Source organism: Sus scrofa, chromosome 6 (assembly GCF_000003025.6).
Source record: "Sus scrofa isolate TJ Tabasco breed Duroc chromosome 6, Sscrofa11.1, whole genome shotgun sequence".
Lineage (NCBI taxonomy): Eukaryota > Metazoa > Chordata > Mammalia > Artiodactyla > Suidae > Sus > Sus scrofa.
Window position 1 is genome coordinate 41844305 of NC_010448.4, and position 22353 is coordinate 41866657.

Sequence of the window (22353 nt, forward strand, 5' to 3'; positions counted from 1 at the left end):
CTCAGATTTACAGTTGACCTGTGTGCTTCCTCCTCCCCCGTCACAAGTGCACTTACCCAGGCAGGATGCCTGTCCAGTCCTCACCAAGAAAGCACCCATCCCCAAGTCACCCCATGTTCCTACCTCTTGGGGCAACATTCCCTGTCCACCCCCTGCCCCAAGAGTACTTCATTAGCCAGGGTACTGAAGGCCATGTCCACACTGGCCACAGCTCCTCGGAGGAGCAAAGCTGGCTCCAGACAGACTCAGACAGGGCTTGGCTTGATGCCATTTGTGAGCAGTGACTGATAAATCCAGAGCTTTAGATCAGATAAAACTTTGATGAATGGTTTCTCAGTGTGCTGGTAGCAATACCTACTCCTGTCTACTCTGAGCCACCTGCTGCAATCAGCTTTGTTTTGTTTAATCAACAGCGCAGGCAACAGTGCTTGAAAGCCATCACGCCAGTGAGAGATGGCAGAGATAGGCTGTGGCTGAAGGGTACCGAGGAGCGGAAAAGTACAAAAACTCACAGCCCTGCTGAGAAACGCCAGGGCCTGGCCAACACGCGCCTCCTCCTCCATCTTGGCTAGGTCAATAGGAGCAAAGGTGGCATTGAACAGTGTGAACCAGAGGTCCCTGGGCCTGGGCACAAATGCTGAGAATCACCAGAGCCATCCCTCAGCGGGGCACCCCTCACCTGGCTTTGGTCCACCTATACCTGGAGTAAGTGACACCGCAGCCCCAGCTCCATCATGTTGGTGAAAGCACAAGCCTGCCTTCATCTCATCCCCCAAAGTCGGGCCCACGCATCACCCACCTAGGCTCCCCGGCCCCTCCCTGCATCAGAATCTCCCAAAGAAAGAAGTTATGTTGGCCAAACAGAAAAACAAGCGATTTTTGCACATTCACTGGGGAAAAGCATCTGCAAAGCTAAAAAGTTCCCTGGAAATGCAGGTGCAGGATTCAGTCCTACCCAAGCCCCCTGACCATATTGGGCAGTTTTGCATGCCCAGTGGTGCCTTGTTTATAACTTCAGACCTGTCCCCGCCCCCACAGACCAGGAATCTTGTCCCATCATCCCTTGCGAACTTCCATGGGAACGAAGGACACAGTTTTCCCAGGAGGGAGGCTATTTGGGGAGGTGAGCCACTGCTCCATCTGACCAGCGTCCCTGGCAGGGGAGCAAACTCCTACAGACCCAACATCCTGAGCCTTGGAAATTCTCTAAATCTGTTACTTCCTCTGTGAAAGGGTGGGGGAGTGGCTCAGGCTTGAGAGAGAGCAAAATCTGCTTTTAAGGCCTCGCTCTGCCATTGATGTGCTGTGCAACTCTGGGCCAGTTAATATACTTCTCTGATCTTGATTCTTTATCTGTAAAATAGAGATTTTCATCTCCAGGTGTATTCATTCACTTAAACTTTCAGGAAATATTCAACTCTTCTTGAGCTCTAGAGAGTATTCTGGGTGCTGGCCTTGGTGGGGAATAAATGTCTGAACTATGTAGGGTGTGGGGCAGCATAAAAGGGTTAAGGCTATAATGGCTATTGTTCCTTTCATTGATGCTAATGAGTTTTGTCCAGAGAAACAATTGGAATTAAAGCATGTTTGGGTACTTTATAAATATGAATCTCTCCACACACACCAGCAAGTGTGACTTCGTCTAAGGGTCAAACTCTAAGAGAAGGCTGACTTGTGACCCTGGACCTCTCTCAGTGTCACAGAGGCCACGGGCTCCTGCCATGTCTCCTGTCTGACTACACGAAGCATCCATGCCCTGAACAGGCAGAGGGTGATGGCAACCTTTCTCTCCCTCCCAGTCCCAAGGTGCCTCTTTGGCCTTGCACTTCTCAGCCCACTGCAACTTGAAGCATAAATACCAGGATTTAAAATTATACAATACCTGGGAGTTCCCATCGTGGCTCAGTGGTTAACAAATCCGACTAGGAACCATGAGGTTGCGGGTTCTATCCCTGGCCCCACTCAGTGGGTTAAGGATCTGGCATTGCCCTGAGACGTGGTGTAGGCCAGAGGCTACAGCTCCGATTCAACCCCTAGCCTGGGAACTTCCATGTGCTGTGGGTATGGCCCTAGAAAAGACAAAAAAAAAAAAAAAAAAAATTATACGATACCAGAGTTCCCATCGTGGCTCAGCGGTCACGAACCTGACTAGCATCCATGAGGACGTGGGTTCGATCCCTGGCCCCACTCAGTGGGTTATGGATCCAGCATTGCCATAGTGTAGGTCACAGATGTGGCTCAGATCCTGCATTGCTCGGATTCAACCCCTAGCCTGGGAAAGTCCATATGCCACACATGTGGCACTAAAAAGAGAGTAATTAATTGATTAATTAATTAAAATGATATAATATTAAAAAATAAAATTTTATATATATATATGTATTTGTATGTATGTGTACATGTGTAGATAGGTGATAGATAATCGAGAGATATGTCCATTGCTCGCCTACTGACAGCGAAGGCTCTTTAAGGCGCCACCCCCAGGCCCAGGGGGGATGTGCTCTACAAAACTGAAGGGAACCAATCTTGTCCTCAGCAGCCACAGAGGGATGGGAAAAGGGGAGGAAGGGGAGGGTCCATCGGTACTGCTATTTTTCACCCCAGCAGGCCCTCGAGCTATCCTAGTCACATCCTGAGAAGCGCCACAGCAAAATCAAGGTTGTGCCAGGGTTCAGAGGGCAAGAAACTTAAATGGTTGGTTTTCTCTTCGGGGGAGACGCACCCAGCTTGAGCCTCTACACGTGCGTGGCAAATGGCTGGGGCCAGAAAGGCAGCATGAGCTGGAGAGAAGGAGCCTGTGTTCGGAGAGAAGGAGCCTGTGTTCGGGCAGAAGGTCAGAGGTCAGTTCATGCCAGGACCCAGGGCAACTCCAACGCTTATCCCTGTTGGCTCCTGTGGGAGTGACCAGCAAGGCACTGTGCTCTGCCCTCCCGCCCCAGCAGCACGGTTGTCCAATACCCTTCCCGTGCCCACCAAGCCAGCCACAGACACATCTGGGGGACTCCCAGGCACTGAAGCCTCCACTGAAGGAACCCGACCCTCACCCCGCCCCCCATCACAAAGGTAAAATCCGGATGGAAACCCAAAGATCCATTTTTGTGCTTAATTTCCACTGATTAAAAAAATATGTAAATGGCAATGATGTTGACACGATGAAGCCATTATGGTCTATTGTGCAATTATTTCTTTGCTAGTTCATGACGGCTCAATTGGAGGCATAATGGACTATTACGCCATGACATCTTTGCTGAGCTTTCTTGCTTATTTTCCTCTTTTCCTTAATTTTCTTTCCTTCATCTTTCCTCCTTTAAAAAAAGGGGGAGAGAATTTTTCATTTGCAGATCATTGACTTTTTAATGTCAGATTATTTACTCAATAGTCAATAACGATGCCTTTGGATTCATTATGGGCTATCGTGTAAATAGCTAATTGCATTAATTACAGCCTTTTTACAAATGTTTAGTTTGCAGCTCATCACACCCATGGACTGTGTAATTGCTGCTAGCGGGGCTGATGGGCAGGCACAAGCCCTGGGTGTCTGCTTGGTGACAGGGAGACGTCTGTTGCTTTTGTTCCAACCTGACCAAGTTATAATCACTAACCATATCTGTGTGTGTGTGTGTGTGTGTGTGTGTGTGTGTGTGTGTGTGCAAGTGTGCATGTGTGTGTGTTTGTGTGTGCATGTGTGAGGAGGGGAGCCATGAGTGTGTGTGTGTGGATTAACTCACTCCACATTTATAAAGATGAGGAGGGATTATTCTTACACAGTTGAAAAATTTTGCTTTGAAAAACATGATGCCAATTTATAGAAGACTTTGTCCATTTTTTTGTGACTTGGAAATACCAGGATGCTACGACGAAGTACGTTCCATGAGGCATTTCCCTTTTGCAGACTGCAGGTGGTTATCTTGAAGACAGACTCAGACCCTGGGCATGTACAGAGCAGATCTCCCAGGAACTGGGCGGCTGACTCATGAGATGCATTGTCTCTTTGTAAACAGGGCTTTGTGCTTGCAAACCAAAATTCCCATGGGCACAGAGCCTTTTTGGAAGCCATCTTAATCTCTTCCCCGTGCCGTGTTTTGCATGTACATTTGAGGTAAATGAGGCACAAGATTGACCAGGGCTGCCCTGAGTCAGCTGGGGTTCAAGGGTAGCTTCCTGGGTCAACGTGACAATGCCTTGCTCTTGATGATTTTTGTTTCTCTCTAAGCTCCTTTATTACCTACCTGGTCTCTGAGACTCAGACCCGCTGAAGCCATTTCCTTCATTGTCCCATATGGTTTCCACTTTTTTTTTTTTTTTTTTTGTCTTACTCTTCCTCGGGACCACTTCACACACCTCCCTGCCTGGGCTAGACAGTCCGTGACTAAGGTGTCAGCCACAGTGGATTGCCTTGCATGTCAGAAGTTCATCAGGACATTCGGAACTGGAAAACAAAAGCCATGGTCACTCTGCAAAGACCACTGATGACACCTACTAGTGAGCAGATTGCATCAGAATCTTGAGTCAGGAGACACAAAAGCTTTGCTCTGCCCTAAGCTAGCTAGACTATCCTCCACAACGAAAGCCAGCCTCACAGTCTGTCGAGTGCCAGGTTCACCTGCACATGAATGCCTAGCAAATGCCCATCCAGTCAAAACCTGCCCACCGTGGAACCCACAAAAGAACCACAACCCATCTCGATGTCACTGAATCCCAAGAGAGCATTCACCAATCAAACAAACACTAGCTCGTGCCCATTGCGATATACACCTTCCAAATCGCACTTAACTGGATATCACTAAGAAGAGTTCAAGGTTAACAGACTTCCTGAACATGCCCCCCCAAATTATTACTGCACCTGCATATTTTTTAAAGGTGGTGTTGAGATTTACATAAGAAGTCAACTTTTGGGTTAGATACCAAAGACCAACAGTGATTCTTTCCTGCTTCCCCCTTCCTTCTGTGTCCACATCAATTTTTCTTTCTTTCCCATCTGGGAAGAAGAGCTTAGCCCAGAGACACCCAACCCTCACACGGATTCTGCTATGCACCAGAGCAGACAACCACAGGCAGATATAATATATACACACTACAGTATAAAAGATTTAATTAGCGAGAACCTACTGCATAGCACAGGGGAATCTACTCAATAGTTTGTAATAATCTATATGGGAAAAATGAATGGATAAAATTATATGTATGACCAATTTACTTTGCTATACACCCAAAACCAATACAACATGGTAAGTCAACTGTACTCTATACTCCCAATAAAATTAAAATTTTTTTATGTTTAAAAAAGAAATTTCAAAAAGTCAAAAATGCAAGGGTTAGGGAGGTTATCTTCTAAATAACTAGAAAATGTAATTGCCCAGAGACACCAGCCTGCAAACCTCTTAGAAGAGTAAAGCTTTTTCAAGGATGCAGGAAAAATGGCTCAGATCTTCTCTAGCGGGAGGCATGTGCAGAAATGGTCCCTTCCACTTGCTCAGTGGTGACAAAACCCTCGAGGTCCTCGGGGCTTTGTAGTTCCAGCTTCTAGAATTTGGGCTGGTGGGCTGCTGGAATGCTACACAACACCTCCCGCTATCCACATGCATATTCCCCCATGTCCAGAATGCTTCCTCTTCTGTCTGATAGCTTTTCTGATATTAATGGGAAGTAACCATTCTCAAATACTTTTAAGGGCAAAAGAAAATAAATATATCCAGACCAAAGAGAAAATAGACAAGGGACATGCTTAGATGAGATTATGACATTTATCATTCAACTGAGAACAGAGTCTGAAGCCATAACATCATAAAGGGCATTACACATTATATGGTTCCGTGTTTTAAACTTGAGGGATAAAGGACACATCTCACCTATCTGCAAACTTTGAGCGCTCAAGTCTATTCAGAGGGGTCCCCTAAAATTTGGAGATTTGGAGAAAAGAGTATCCATGAGAACTTGCTAACTAAAAAGTTCATTGCACTCCTGAGTCTTTGTTGTAAGTGTAAGAAATAAGTGTCAAGGCGGTTTAAGGTTCTTTTAAAAAACGGTTTATCAAAACATGCTCCGAGGGCCTCTTGGGGCCAAGTACAAAAATGTCCTGGGTCTCAGGAGCCCTGGGAGGTAGGGCATTTGGGAGCCTAACCCTCCCATCACCACTCCCTCTGCTCACTGTTGCCCTTTCCCCACTCTGTCAGGGTGGGGGCCAAGGCTGCTAGATATTCCCACATTTCCATGGCTCGAGAGAAACTAACGTGTCTCCCTACATGCCAAATCCAAAAACATCTCCATTGTCGAGTGTCCACCACAGGACCTATCAGCTTTACAGTCATTAGAATCAGAGCTCCCTTTGTGGCTCAGTAGGTTAAGAACCTGACACAGTGTCCGTGTGGATGTGGGTTCCATCCCTGGCCTCATTCAGTGGGTTAAGGATCTGGTGTTGCCACAAGCTGTGGTGTAGGTCAAAGATGCAGCTCTGACCCAGGGATCCCATGGCTATGGCATAGGCCTGCAGCTGCAGCTCCAATTCCACCCCTAGCCCAGGAACTTCCATATGCTATGGATGTAAGCATGAAAAGAAAATTAAAAAAAAAAAAAAAAAAAAGAATCAGAGCTGACCACCAGCACCATCTAAATGTAGTGCAGGAGTTCCCGTCATGGCACAGTGGTTAACAAATCTGACTAGAAACCATGAGGTTGTGGGTTCGACCCCTGGCCTTGCTCAGTGGGTTGGGGATCTGGCATTGCCGTGAGTTGTGGTGTGGGTCACAGACACGGCTCAGATCCCATGTTGCCATGGCTCTGGTGTAGGCAGGCAGCTATAGCTCCGGCTGGACCCCTAGCCTGGGAACCTCCATATGCCACGGGAAGTGGCCCTAGGAAAGGCAAAAAGACAAAAAAAAATTAATTTAAAAAAATGTAGTGCAAGGGAAAGAATGGAGCACATTCTAAAAGAAGGGGCAGGAGTGGGATAAGCAGAGAAAAAAAAAAAAGAGCATTACCTGCACAAGGGCAGGACTTCCACTGCCGTGTTTATCATGACCATTTATCCATTTTCAATTATCCATCACTGGGTACCATGTGTGAGCAGTAATAGGGACCCCCCCCAGACCATCTGAAACCTTTGTCAAGCCCTTGCACATGGATCAGTGGAGGGAAATATGACATGACCGCAGACCTCCTGGACGTTGGGGTCTCCGGGTAGAGAAAGATATTCCCACCAAGCACTGCTAGGAACAAAATGGATTTAACTGGCAAGCTTTGTGGTTCAATTGGTGGTAGCAGCCAAGTGAGCCTGGTCAGAGGGCTGAAAGTTTGCAGCTGCTGTGAAAGGGATTTGTATACGCAGCTCTCAGAGCAGGGGCCAAGGGGCAGTCAGAGGTGGGGGTAATATCTGCCTGCAGGTCACCTGCCAGGGAATCTGCCTCCCAAGGCGGACTCCCCCTGAAATCTCTGATGAAAAGGTAAAGGTACCGTCCCATCACAAACCTTCTGGCAAGTGTGTATCATGCTAGTTCCCCTGAGACGGAAGAGTCCTTATATAAGGTCCCAGGGACACGGGTTAGTCTGGACGTGGCATTTGGAGAGCCTCAGGGAAGCAAATATTTATGTCCAAAGACATCGCCTGCGGACTCCTGAGGTTTCCAACCATCCACAGATTTGCCCCGGGTGCATAGCCTCAGCCAAATGTCGGGACATCGAAATGGCTGCTTTGTGAATTTCATCTTCGCCTTGCACGCACCTGCCAGGTGTGCTGGGAGACACGTGGGGGCCTCACTTGAAGAAAACTCAAAATTAATCCATCGGCGACAAGTGCGGAAGGGACTGATGGAGGACAATTCATGCCATAAATAATTCATTTCAGAGCATTCTGTAGTATCAAGACCCCATGAAGCTTTTTAAATAAGAACCCATCAGCAGAAGTTATTTCTTATACAAAGCTTCAGGAATATGCAAAACACACCATACAGTCAGAGTATTTAGAAGTCTAGGAAGATCGGAGCTGGCAAGGACCATAGGGCTATCCCAGTATCATGTGTATAGGAATGTCCTGGTATCATGAGTAGAGCAGAGTATAAGATAGTATAATATAGTATATGTATACTGCCACGTGTCTAGTATAGTACATTATATGTACAGAATATGTATAGTATCATGTGTATGATATAGGAATATCCTGGTATCGTGTATAGTATAGTATAATACAGTATATGCATAGTATCATGTGTCTAGTATAATATAATATAGTATATGCATACTATCACTTGTCTAGTATAGTACATGCATAGAATATGTATAGTATCATGTATATAGTACAGGAATGTCCTGGTAATACGTGTATAGTATAGCATAACGTGTATAGTATAGGAATACGCTAGAATCATATGTGACACTTGTCCTAAAGACCCCATGTGCCTTTCCAGACATCCTCCTTCCACAGGCTGGGGCAGACCCCATAAGCACAGTGCTGGAGGTCCACCAATCACACTCTGAGAAACCCCACACCCACTCATTAGGAACCAAAAGCTACAGTGATTCCCAGTGTGGGATATGCAGGCCGGGCAGGACTAGAACCCAGGGCTCTGACACCCAAAACCCTGCCTCTAGCTCAGTGATGGTTTTCCTATAATGCCTAGATGATTCATGGCTTCAACAACCAGAATATTTTATCTCGCACTCTGATAAGCTACAAATATTTCCCAGAGGCTGGGGCAAATAGAAATAAGATAGAAGATAAGGACTTTTTATAAATTGAAAGAGAATCCCCCAGTCTCATATTAATCCACATAACTTTAAAGACAACTGCTTTTACTTGGTTTTGTTGGTTTGTTTGTTTTATTTGAAACAGTAGGATGAACGCAAATGATGCAGAAGAAAATCAAATGAAATCCCAGGTCATCCTCCAAAAAAAAAAGAACACCGAGGAAACTTTTAATGCAGATGATCCTGGAACAATTTAATAGCTAAGTGATCCATGATTTTTCTTAACAAATACCCTCATTGAGAGAGAGAGGGAAGCTAAGAAATATCTTTGGATTCAATGCCATTTCTTTTTCTTTTACTTAATTTTGCAGGTATCTCAGCATGATCTGAATAAATTATGCTGACAATACCATAATATAAATGATAAATCATCAACACAGTTTTAGTGATATATTGCATGAAATGTAAATAATAACCAGGACTGCTAATTGGCTGGCTTCTTAGGAACAAAGCTGCAGCCATGTGACTCCCCCAGTCCGGGGGCTCAGTCATTAAGCATTTCTGCTGGTAAGCTGTTTCTGCTGGTCTGGACAGGAAAGCACAGCCTCCCAGACAAACCTTTGTGCGGAAGTTCTATCGGCCTGAGAGCGAGAGCAAGGCAAACGGCAGGCGCTGTTTCTTTGTCCCTCCAGAGTGCCAGTGGGCTGAGACATCACCCTGCTTCTCCGAACAAATTATGTCCCCCTGGCAGAAGCAACAAGACTTAACAAGGAAAACCTCTTCACGTCAGTCAAGTTGCCGAATCTTTCCAAAAAACTCTTCTGAGTCATTTTGGTTTCTTTTTTTTTTCTTTTGCTTTGATAACGATTTGATTACAACTTCATTTGACCAGAAACATAAGCTGTTTCTATGTGCTTCTTATTTTGAAAACACCTTGTTAGCATTCATCATATGTTTATGCAGCTTAAAAATATATTTTGTTTCATTTTCCCAAACAAATCCTTCTGCTTTCTGACAGGGTTGAGTTTCTTATCTGCAGTTTTCCTGCTGTGTCAAACAATGTCTTGGGGAAAATAACCCGGTGTACGGTGGGCACATTCATTCACTCAACTGAGGATGCCAGGCATGGGTCCGGGTCCTGGGGAGAGACAGAGTGAATGCCACGTAGAGTTCCCATGCTCAGGGTCTTCATTCTAGTCGGGGGTGGGCAGAGAATGAAGAGTGATGAGCAAATTGACCTGAGATCGTGTTGGGTAAACAAGGCAGGGCAATGGGATAGAGAGCGGCAGGTATGATGGGTGGGGAGAGGATGCCTCCATGAAGAGATGACACTTGAGTTGGACCTGGGGAACCAGAAGGAGCCAACATGTAAAGATCTAGGGAATGGGAGTTGCTATTGTGGTACAGCGGAAACAAAACCGACTAGTATCCAAGAGGACACAGGGTCCATCCCTGGCCTTCCTCAGTGGGTTAAGGATCCAGCATTGCCGTGAGCTGTGGTGTAGTTCAAAGATGAGGCTCAGATTCCACGTTGCCATGGCTGTGATGCAGGCTGGCCGCCGTAGCTCTGATTCGACCCCTAGTCTGGGAACTTTCCTATTTGCACCTGCAGCCCTAAAAAGCAAAAAAAATAAAAAAGATCTAGGGAATGGACATTCTGGCCAGAGGGACCAGCATAGGGAAAGGCCCTGAGGCTGAAGCAGTGTATTGAGGGTGAGGAAGGGGAAAAGAGAGAAAGAGAGGAAACAGGGAGGCAGCAGTGGGAGAATCAGCTCATCTGTGCAGGATAGATTCTACCCAGGGACCATGTGGGGCTCCTACCTTCTCCCACACCCTGGGGCCTTGCACAAGCTTCCACTCCCAAGCTCCCATTTTGCAAGGCACCTTCTATCAGCAGGGCTGCCTTCCTGACCCTGTGTTCTCCTAGCTCCTGGTGCTTAGGACTAGAATTCATTCCCTCTCCAAACTTGACAGCTTACTAATTAGGGCCCCTCTGCTCAGAGTTTGGCCAGCCCACTGCAAGTGTGATCCAGCCCCAAATGGGTCCTGGATGCCACCACGTGGGACCGACCCTGGAGGGTAGTTATGGGGTTCATGGTCACTTTGGTACTCAGACTCTAAGGAATCCAGCTAAGGCTGCCCCCCTCAAAATCAAGGGCTGATACTCTGTTCCTAACGACACACGTGCCCTGGCCTGATGCCCCTTGTTCATCAGTTGGCGAATCCTGGCAACTCACCGTATCTAGGGATATGAGAATGTAACAGGTGAAGTCTTGTGACCCCTGGAAGTGGAGACATCAATGCATTCTCTGGATATTTCCCTTAAGGGGCTTCCCATGGAGGGCTACCCTCTTAAAGAAAGCTCTGAAGCGTAAGGAACGGTCCCCAAATGTTGCTTCCACAGATGGGCCTTGGTTCCTTCCAAGGGTGAACTCGGATACTGCTCGGCACCCCTATGGAGCCGACCAACAGCTGGTTAAGGGTGGATTTTACTGTCAAAAATGATCAGCACAGGGACTGGAGCCAAACAGAAGTGCTGCGGTATTTAGCAACTCCCTTCTTGCCGCTGTCATTTCTGGCCTCCCCACCCCACCGTCATCAAAACCATTTATGGAGCACTCCATCTGCATAGAGCTCCAATTTAGGCCTGGGACAGAGTGAGTTAAGCAGACCAAAGGTCCCCATCACAGAGGTGAGGATCCAGCAGGGATAGACGGTAATAAAATAGATGAGCTAGTTAAGGCAGGCACAAAGCCAAAAGGCAAAGTTACAACGTATTTGCATGAAATGCAAGTAGAAGGGTCAGAAGACTCTAGTGGGAACAAGAAACAGAGAGAGAGAGCCTCATGTGAATTGAGAACAATTTTGCAGTTCTTCCATTTGGATCCCAAAGACTCCCTTCTCCAATGGAAAGGCATATCCATTGCATTAAAAGACAAAAGATGACCACTTTGATTTAATTTTGATGTTTAAAACTTAGGCAAAGGAGCCAAGAAAAAGGACAGTCCCTTCAATAAATGGTGCTGGGAAAACTATACATCCCCCTGCAAAAATGAAACTGGATTCCTACTATTTTATGCCATACATGAAGAGTAACTCAAATGGATTAGACTTGAATGTAAGACCTGAAACTGGAGTTCCCGTCATGGTGCAGCTACAGCTCCGACTGGACCCCTAGCCTGGGAACCTCCACATACCATGGGTATGGCTCTAGAAATACAAAAAGAAAAAAAAAAAGACCTGAAGTTATAGAACTCTACAAAGAAAACTCTTAAAAGAAAAAAGAAACATAGGCAGTATTCTTCTTGGTATCATTCTTGGGGATGAAACAAATCCGACTAGGAACCATGAAGTTGCTGGTTCAATCCCTGGCCTTTCTCAGTGAGTTAAGGATCCAGCGTTGTTGTGAGCTGTGGTGTAGGTTGCCGATGTGGCTCCAATCTGGTATTGCTGTGGCTGATACATCTGATGAGGGATTAAGATATGAAATATACAAAAAAATTCCTACAACTCAATAGCAAAAAAATCCAATACAAAAAATGAAATCTTGCCATTTGCAACAACATGGATGGATATTAAACATATTATGTTCAATGAGATAAGTGAGGCATAAAAAGATAAACAGCATATGATCTAACTTATATATGGAATCTAAAAAGCAGAACAAAACCAAATGAAAGGAGACTCATAATATAGAGGACAAATGGGTGGTTGCCACAGTAGGGTGGGAGTGAGCAAAATAGGTGAATGAGATTAAAAGTTACAAACCTCCAATTATAAAATAAATAAGCCACAGTAATGTTATATACAGCAAAAGGAATGTGGTCAATAATACTGTATGGGGACAGATGGTTAGTAAACTTATTGTGGTGATCATTTCATAATGTATGCAAATGTCAAATACGCAGTGCACCTGAAAGTAACATAATATAGCATGTCAACTACATTTTAATTTTTTAAAAATGGTTAGAAGAACTGAATAGAAATTTTCCCAAAAAACACACAGATGGTCAACAAGTACATGAGGAGTTCCCATCATGGCTCAACAGTAATGAACCTGAATAGTATCCATGAGGACACAGGTTCCATCCCTGGTCTTGCTCAGTGAGTTAAGGATCTGGCATTGCTGTAGGCTATGGTGTAGGTCACAGATGCAGCTCAGATCCCACATTGCTGTGGCTGTGGTGTAGGCTGGTGGCTATAGCTCCAATTCAACCCCTAGCCTGGGAACTTTCATAGGCCAAGGGTACAGCCCTAAAAAGACCAAAAAAAAAAAAAAGTACATGAAAAGATGCTCATCATCACTAATCATCAGGGAAACATAAACCAAAACCACAATGACATATCAACTCACATCTGTTAGAATGGCTATCATCAAAAAGACAAGAAATAAGAGAAAAAGGAATCCTTGTGTCCGGTTGGTGGGAATGTAAATTGCTGCAACTTTTATGGAACACAATATGGAGGCTCCTCAAAAAATTAAAAATAGACGTGCCATTTGATCCAGAAATTCCACTTCTGGGTATTTATCCCCCCAAAATGGAAACAAAAAGATATATGCTTCCCCATCTTCATTTTCAAGATATGGAAGCAGCATAAGTGTTTATTGATGAATGAACAGATAAAGAAAATGTGGCATATATATATATAGAGAGAGAGAGAGAAAGAGAATTTAAAAAAAAAAAAAGCTCTTATATATACAGAGAAAAGACTGGTAATTGCCAGAGGCAGGGGTTGAGGGATGGAAAAAATGGGTGAAATGGGTGAAGGGGGTGGAAGAAGTTTAAATTTTGAGTTATGAAATAAGTCTTGGGGATGTAACATATAGCATGGTGACTATAGGTAATAATACAGTGTTGCATATTTAAAGTTACTAAGAAAGTAAATCTTAGAAATTCTCCTCATAAGAAAAAATAGTTGTAACACTTTATGGTGACAAATGTTAACTAGACTTTTTGTGGTAATCATTTCCCAGTACAAATCAATATTGAGTCATGTTATATACCTGAAACTAGCGTGTTATATGTCAATTATACCTCAATTTTAAAATATATACCAGATTTCCAGTTCAGCCAAAAGATGCATAGACCCACTTTCACTTTTCCCTGCCCTTGTCCTCTAAATACAAAGAAATGCCAGGGAAATTATTCAACAGACATAAAATAGTGATAAAAGAGCTCCAAAAATTGGAAGTAAGAGGTGGAATGTCCCAGAATCACAGAACTTGAATGATGACATGGTGAGTTTCCCCCATTTTCTTTCCATATTCGATATACTCCTAGACTAGGTTTCAGAAAAGCCTGCAACCTGCTCCCTAACATAATGGTCAAAATCTATAAGATACAATCTAAATCCACGCCTCATACCAAGAACTAGGCAAACCATAATTTGAATGAAGAAAAATAATCAACTGATGCTAATACCAACATGAATGAGATGCTTAATTTATCTGAAAACAATTTTAGAATGACCATTTTAAAAATGCTTCAACACAATCAATTACAAATTATCATGAAGCAAGTGAAAAGATAGAAAATTCAAGCAAAGAAACAAGTTATAAAAAAAGAACCAGATGGAACTTATAGAAATAAAATATATGATAACAAAAATATAAAATCCACTGGTGGGCTCAATGGTATGCTGGTGATGACAAAAGATAGAAGCTAAACTTGAAGACAAATTAATAAAATGTATTCATTTAGAACAACAGAGAAATCTGAGGGTTTGGGATAGAAATGCTGTAAAATTTGGTTGGGATGATTGTTGTACACCTATAAATGTAATAAAATTCATTAAATAATTTAAAAAAGAACAGGAGTTCCCATTGTGGCACAGTGGAAATGAATCCGATTAGGAACCATGCGGTTTGGGGTTTGAGCCCTGGCCTCACTCAGTGGGCTAAGGATCCAGCATTGCCATGGGCTGTGGTGTAGGTTACAGATGCTACTCAGATCTGGCATTGCTGTGGCTCTGGCGTAGGCCGGCAGCTGTAGCTCCGATTAGACCCCTAGCCTGGGAACTTCCATATGCCGTGGGTGTGGCCCTAAAAAGCCAAAAGACAAAAAAAATAAATAAAATAAAATAAAAATAAGCACAACAGATAAAAAATTAACAGAGCCTTAGGGATTCTGTGGGACAGTAACAAAAGACCTAACTTTCATATTGTCAGAGTTTCAGGAAGAAAAGAAAGAGATAATGGAACTGAAAAGCTATTCAAAGAAATAAAAGCTGAATACTTCCCAAACGTGATAGAATACATAAATCTTCGGATTCATGAAGCTGAGAAAATCTCAAATAGGGACAAATCCAAAGAAATCCACACCAAGACACAGAGCATATCAAGATCCTGAAAACTAAAGACAAGAAAAATAACCTTAAAAGTGGCAGAGGAAAATGATACACTACCTGTAAATAAATCCCAATTTGAATGACTGTGGATACCCATCTAAAATTATACAGGCACAATAGTTTTCAAATGCAAGAAGGGAAGAACTTGGATCTTATATCTGGCAAAATTACCCTTCATACATAAGGAAGGAGTAAAGACATATTTGGACAAGTAAAAACTAAGAGAATTCACCTACCCTTGAGAATGGCTGAAGGAAGCTCTCCAGACAGAAAGAAAAAGATAATAGAAGAAAGCTGGGACCTTCAGAAAGGAAAGAAAAACAATGGAATGGGTAAAATCAGAAGTAAACGGAATAGATAATTCTTTACCTCATGAGTTTCCTTATGGTTGAAGCAAAAGTTGTAACACCATCTAATGTGGTACTCAGTGTATATAAAGGAATTATTTTAAACAATTATATTTTACAACTGGGAAAAGTAAAGGAACCCAAAGGGAAATAAGACTGTTACCCTACACTCGAAGTGGTAAAACATATATGTGGTGAGTTTACAAAAACCACTAAGAAAATTACACAAAATGATATACTCAATAACAATATAAACAAATAAAAATGGGAGTTCCCATTGTGGCTCAGTGATAACAAACCTGACTAATATCCATGAGGACACGGGTTCAATCCCTGGCCCCATTCAGTGGGTTAAGAATCTGGCATCGCCATGAGCTGCAGCACAGGTAGGATGCAGACTCTGCTCAGATCTGGTGTTGCTGTGGCTGTGGCATAGGTCGGCAGCTGCAGCTTTGATTTGACTCCTAGCCTGGGAACTTCCATATGCAGCCCTAAAAAAAAATAAATAAATAAATAAACTTTATAAAAATGTTCATGGGAAAGTAACAAAAAAGAAAAGGGGAGGGGAGGGAGAAGAAAGGAAGATGTGGCTCTGCTGATGCCATGGACAAAAAGCAATAAAACATGGACCAAAGCAAACAAAACTCTTTAGAACAAAGAGGGACAGAACATAATGATAAATGAATCAATTCACAAGAAGATCTAGCAACCCTAAGTGCACATGCACTAACAGAGTATCAAATACATGAAACAAAAACTGGTAGAGCTGAAAGGAAGCAGATAAATCCACTATTACACTTCAATACCACTATTGGCAATTGATAGAACTACTAGGCAGTAAATCAGCAAGGATATAGGAGAACGGACCAACTGACATTATCTGACATTTATAGAACTTCCCCCAGAAAACATATTCCTTTCAAGTATTCTTTGTTTACCAAGATAAACCATATCCAGAGCCATAAAACAAATCTCAACAAATTTAAAAGAATTGAAATCATGCAGACTATGTCCTCCAACTATAAAAGAATTAAGCTAAAAGTTAATAAAAACAGAAAAACTCCGAACATTTGGAAGTTAAAAGAACTCACTTCTAAATAATCCATGAGTCAAAGAGGAAGTCTCACTGAAAATTAAAAATGCATAGACTATAATGAAAATAGTAGCAGACCAGTATCAAAATTTGGAAGAAGCTAAAGTAGTGTTAAGAGGGAAAGTTATATTAGCAAATACTTATGTTAGAAAAGAAAAAAAAATTTCAATAAACAAGCTAAGTCCAAACCTCAAGAAACAAGAAAGATATGAACAAATAAACATAAAGCAAGTAGAAGGAAGGAAATAGTAAAGAAAAATCAGAAATCGATTAAACGAAAACATTGTAAATCAACTATAATAAAATTTTTAAATCCAGTAAATGATACAAGAAAATGTAGAAGATGAATGAAACAAAAACCTAGTTCTTTTTTTAAAAATCAATAAAATTAATAAGCCTCTAGCCAGACAAAGAAAAAAAGAGAGAAGATACAAATTACCAATATCAGAAATGAATAGGGCTCATCACTACTGATCCTCGAACAGTAAAAGAATAATCAAGAAATACTCTGAACCACTCTATGGCCATAAATTTGATAACTCAGATGATTTAGATAACTTTCTTCAAAGACATAAATTGCCAAAACTCACACATGGAGAAACAGATACTGTGGATAAGCATACGTGTAATAAAGTAATTGGATCAACAATTAACCTTCAAAAAAGAAAGCATCAGATCCAGATGGGTTCATTGGTGAATTCTATCAAAACATTTACAGTAGAAATGTTCTAGAAAATAGAAGCAGAAAGAATTCTATTAGGTCAGCATAGTGTTTGGCCAAATTACAACACCCAGTTAAAATGAAAACTTTCAGCTAACCAGAGTCTTCCTCAATATGATAAAGAACATCTACCAAAAAAACAGCATCAAGTATGTTAAACAAGTATGTTAGCATCATACTTAAAGGTGAGAAACTGGATGCTTATCTTTTCTTTTTTCTTATTTCTTTATTGATTTATTTATTTTTGCTTTTTAGGGCCACACCTTGCAGCGTATGGAAGTTCCGGGTCAAAGCAGAGCTGAAGCTGCCAGCCTATGCCACAACCACAGCAATGTGGGATCTGAGATGCGTCTGTGACCTACACCACAACTCATGGCAACACTAGATCCTTAACCCACTGAGTGAAGCCAGGGATGGAATCCACACCTTCGTGGATACCAGGTGAATTCGTAACCTGCTGTGGCTCAGCAGGAACTCCTGAATGCTTTTCTTTTGACTGGGAAGTTCTATCTAGTGCAAAAATTAAAAAAATAAGAAGGAAATAACATGTTTAAGATTGAAAAAAAAACTATCTTTGTTCACAGATGGCATGATTATGTAAAAAATCCCCCCAAAATTGACTAACAATCTCCTGGAACTAATAAGGTATACAAATTCACACAGGATACAAAGTTAACATACAAAGGCCACTTGCTTCCTTGTTACCAGCAATAAATAATGGGAATTTGAGTTTTTAAATGCGATTTGCAATAGCACCCAAAAGATTAAATACTTAGGTATAAATTTAGTAAAATATAGAGGGGATCTATATGCATAAAACTACAAAAATGATGAAAGAAATCAAAGATCTAAACAATGGAAGAACGTTTAATGTTCATGAGTTGGAAGACGTTGTTAAGTGTCAGCTCTTCCCAGCTTGGTTCAGTGTAATCCCAACCAAGACTGCAGGAAGCTGTTTTATAGATATAGACAAATTGGTTCTACAGTCTGTCTAGAAAGGCACAATACCTGCAACAGTCAACACAACACTGAACAATAACAAAGTTAGAAGACATACTACCTGATTTCAAGACGTCTTAGGAAGCTACTGAAATCAAGTTAGCATGGTGTTGGTAAAAGAATAGATATATCAATAAATGATACAGACTTAAGGGTCCAGAAATAGATGCCCGCAAATATAGCCAATGGATTTTTGACCAAAAAAAAAAAAGCTAAAACAACTCAATGGACAAAAATACTCTTTTCCACAAATGGAACTGAATCAACTAGACACTTATAGACCTGAAAAAAAAAGGAATCTAAACAAACACCTTAGCATTTTCACCACAATTACCTCAAAAAGGAACATAGACCAAAAGAAAAACTATAAAACTTCTAGAAGAAAATACTGGATAAAATCTTGTCTGTTTTGAGTTTGGCAATGATTGATTAAATACAATAACTAAAGCATGATGCAAAAATGAAGAAAAAATTGGTATGTACGACTTTATTCCAATTTAAAACTTCTGCTCTGTAAAAGACACTGTTAAGAGAATAAAAAGATGAGCCATAGACTGAAAGAAAATATTTGCAAAACACATATCTCATAAAGAAATCATATCTGAAATTTTAAAAACTCTTAAACCTCAACAATAAGAGAACAAACAACTCAGAGTTCCCTGGTGGCTCAGAGGGTTAAGGATCTGGTTTTGCCAGCGCTGTGGGGCAGTTTGATCCCGGGCCTGGGAACTTCTGCATGCTGTGGGTGCAACCAAAAAATAAATAAATAAGAAAAGACAACAAAAAACTCAATTTTAAAATGGACAAAAGACCTGAACAGATGACTCATAAAAGAATACAAATAAGAATATAAAGTAGTGCTCAACATCAGTTATCATTAGGGAATTGCGCATTAAAGCAAAACGAGATACCACTTATTAGAATACCTATTAGAATAACTTTAAAAAATTACAACACCAAAAGCTAATGAGGATGCAGAACAGGAACTCTCATTTATTGCTAATGGGAAGGCAAAATGGTACAGCCACCTTGGAAAATAATTTGGCAGTTTCATACAAAGCAAAACCTGGTCTTGGTGTATAATCCAGCAGTTACACGCCTAGGAATCTATTCAACTGATGTGAAAACTTATATCCAAGGGAGTTCCCATTGTGGCTCAGTGGAAACAAATCCAACGAGTATCCATGAGGATGCGAGTTTGATCCCTGCCCTCTCCCAGGGGGTTAAGGACCCAGCATTGCTGTGAGCTATAGTGTAGGTCACAGAGGCGGCTCAGATCTGGCATTGCTGTGGCTGTGGCTGTGGCATAGGCCAGCAGCTGTAGCTCTGATTCGACCCCTAGTCTGGGAACTTCAACATGCCACGAGTCTGGCCCTTTAAAAAAAAGAAAAATGAAGAGCTTACACACCATTTCCTCTTAAAAAATAGGCCTTATAGAATTTTTTTGGAGAGAGAAATTTAATGGAGTGTTAGTTTTGGACAAAGTTGTTTAAATCATGAGTCACTGACGGGATGACTTAACCTTGCTAAGGTGCAAACCTGGTCTCTCTAACTTAAAAATATAGGTAACATATATTTGTCCCCAGAACCATTTAAACACCCAGTACATGCTACTAGATATTATTTGACATCTATTTATTTTCATACCTTGATTTCTTTCAATTTGATGCCATGATTATGACTTTAATGTATAATTCAAACTTCATTAGAGAGTTGCTTTCAAGTTTGAATACCAAGTTTATACTATCCACCATACACAGGGGATTTTAGCCACACCAATTTTAAAGCCATTTAAAGTTGACTTAATGTTTAAAAAAAAAAAAAAAAGTAGACTTACAAACGTACATCCACCAAAAATAGTGGATAAAGCTTATAGTGGCTTGTAATTATTACCCCAAACTCAAAGCAACCAAGAAGTCCCTCAATATATGAATGGGTAAACAAATCGTGGTACATTCACAGGAGACTACTGATATACATGATGATGGAATAAATAAATAGGGAGAAAAGACAAAACTCCTGTGCAGAGGAATTCCAAATAATGTAAGTAAATACTCTACCCCCAATTCCTTAAATGTAGACAGTGCATAATGACCTCCTTCTGACAAGTACAGTATGATGGGGGTGGGAAATAAGGGACTTTGTAACGGAGAAACCTCACACATTATCTCAACCAGGTAATAAAGGTCAATATCAACAATGATAATTCAGGATGATAGCATGTACCCTTGACACATGATAAAAAAATGGCACTTCACCTCTGTGATCTTCCCTGCCCACCCCCCTGCCAAAACCACTCTGGTTATGATAAAATCTATATAGTCTCATCATAATAGAAACATAAGACAAATTCCAAAAGAATATGTTAAAAACAATTAAAGAAGACAGTTTAGGCGACACAAACTCATGAAGCAGACCGTCTCCATTCCCAAGGGTCTGAAGAAAAATAGGGCATAAAACCGGAAGTTTTTATAGGATAAAGAATAAGGAACAAGGAAGAGAAAAGGAGAAAATGAAGAACTAACAAGGAACTGAGAATATATGCCACAGTGGACTTGGATTTTGGAATTGGCTGACTAGTTACTCTACACTTATGGTGGAGCCAAACATTGACAGGAATACGAAAGCTAAGTTTTAGTTTGCTGACTCATCACTGCAGGCAGAAGAGGTTCTATCCCGAGCCTAGAAATTTTATTTCACCAAGGCATACTCTACAAAATCCTTGATGTACACCCCTGCAGACGGTCAAATTCATCAAAAACAAGAAACGCCTGAGAAACTATCACACCCAAGAGGAACCTAAAGCGAGATGATGACTACGTGGAAGAGACTCTGAGATGGGATGCTGGAGCAGAACAAGGACGTGAGCAACTCTGAAGGAAGTGGGGGCTTTCATTAGTAATATTGTATCAAGAGCAATTCATGTAACAGAACCCACACCGAGTTGCTGTCCTATCATGGAAAAGTGAAAATGAATCCCACTAGGAACTAGGTTGCAGGTTGGATCCCTGGCCTCACTCAGTGGGTTAAGGATATGGCATTGCTGTGGCTGTGATGTAGGCCAGCGGCTGTAGCTCCGATTTGACCCTTAGCCTGGGAACCTCCATAGGCCACAGATGCAGCTCTAAAAAGCAAAAGAAAAAAAAAGAAAGAAACAATTCTATGGTAAGATGCTAACTATAGGGAAACACTGGGTGGGGGAAATATGGCAACTCAGTACTGCCATCTTAATTTTTCAGGAAATCTAAAACTGTTCTAAAAAGTAAACTCCATTTCTGAAAAATTATTCACTTCCAATGTTCCGAACTTTCTGATCTATTTTCCTTTGACTCAGGGTCAAAGCTCAACAGCCTTGCAGATCTCATCTCATTGTCTTGTGATCATACCAAGCAAATACTTTCCAGCCATCCTGCTGCTCTTGCTGTTTGCTCCCCACTTCCACTCTCCATTCAGCCTCTCACAGTCTCCCACAGCCTCCTGTTTCTTCTGTTCATTATCCTATTCCTCAGTTCTCTATTAGCATCCAGAACATAGGATCTGCTCACTGGTTGGATGGATCAATGGATGGATGGATGAATGAACATGACAGTCCCAATATCAGACCAATGATAATTGCTTTATGACCTGACAGAGGCTAAGCTCACTGCCATTGTCTACTGATGGGTTCCAAAGATTCACAAAAGAATCAAAAGGACCAGCCACTGTTTCATTTTATTGATAACATATGGTATGATTTTTTTTAATTGCTGCTCAAGCAAAAATATACCCATGATCTACAAGTGCTACTTACCTCTATTTATATTATCTCTTATTCCTAGACCTTATCCTGACTTCCAGAAACTTCTTATTTTAATGGTCTGATCACTTCAGTCCAAAGCTAAACTATTTCAGTAAACAACAAGGCATCTGAATGATGCCCATTAGCTAGAATTTCCAGTGTCAGTGAACTTGTTTCCTTTCTAGACAACGTCACCTGGAATTAAAAAGGACGACATTTCAGAGCTACCTGACAATGAGGAAAAGAAAGTTTATAATAATTCACAGGATATTGCTTGACCTCCAGGAGCTTACAATAAGGAAGAGAGACATTGACAGATAGAACATCCAGATAATTGAACAAAACCACTGTGCAGACATAGGTTAAGCATGTCTCATATCTAAACCAA

General features: G+C 41.7%; 1 protein-coding gene across 1 annotated transcript in view; it reads right to left on the bottom strand.

Moving 5' to 3' along the window:
* LOC110261352 overlaps window positions 7738–22353 on the bottom strand; it is a 422463-nt gene continuing 407847 nt past the window's right edge. Inside the window, exon 7 of the mRNA XM_021097538.1 lies at window positions 7738–9872. Coding sequence (XP_020953197.1) covers window positions 9786–9872 — 87 coding nt within the window. The 3' untranslated portion in view covers window positions 7738–9785. The remainder of the gene's footprint in view (window positions 9873–22353) is intronic.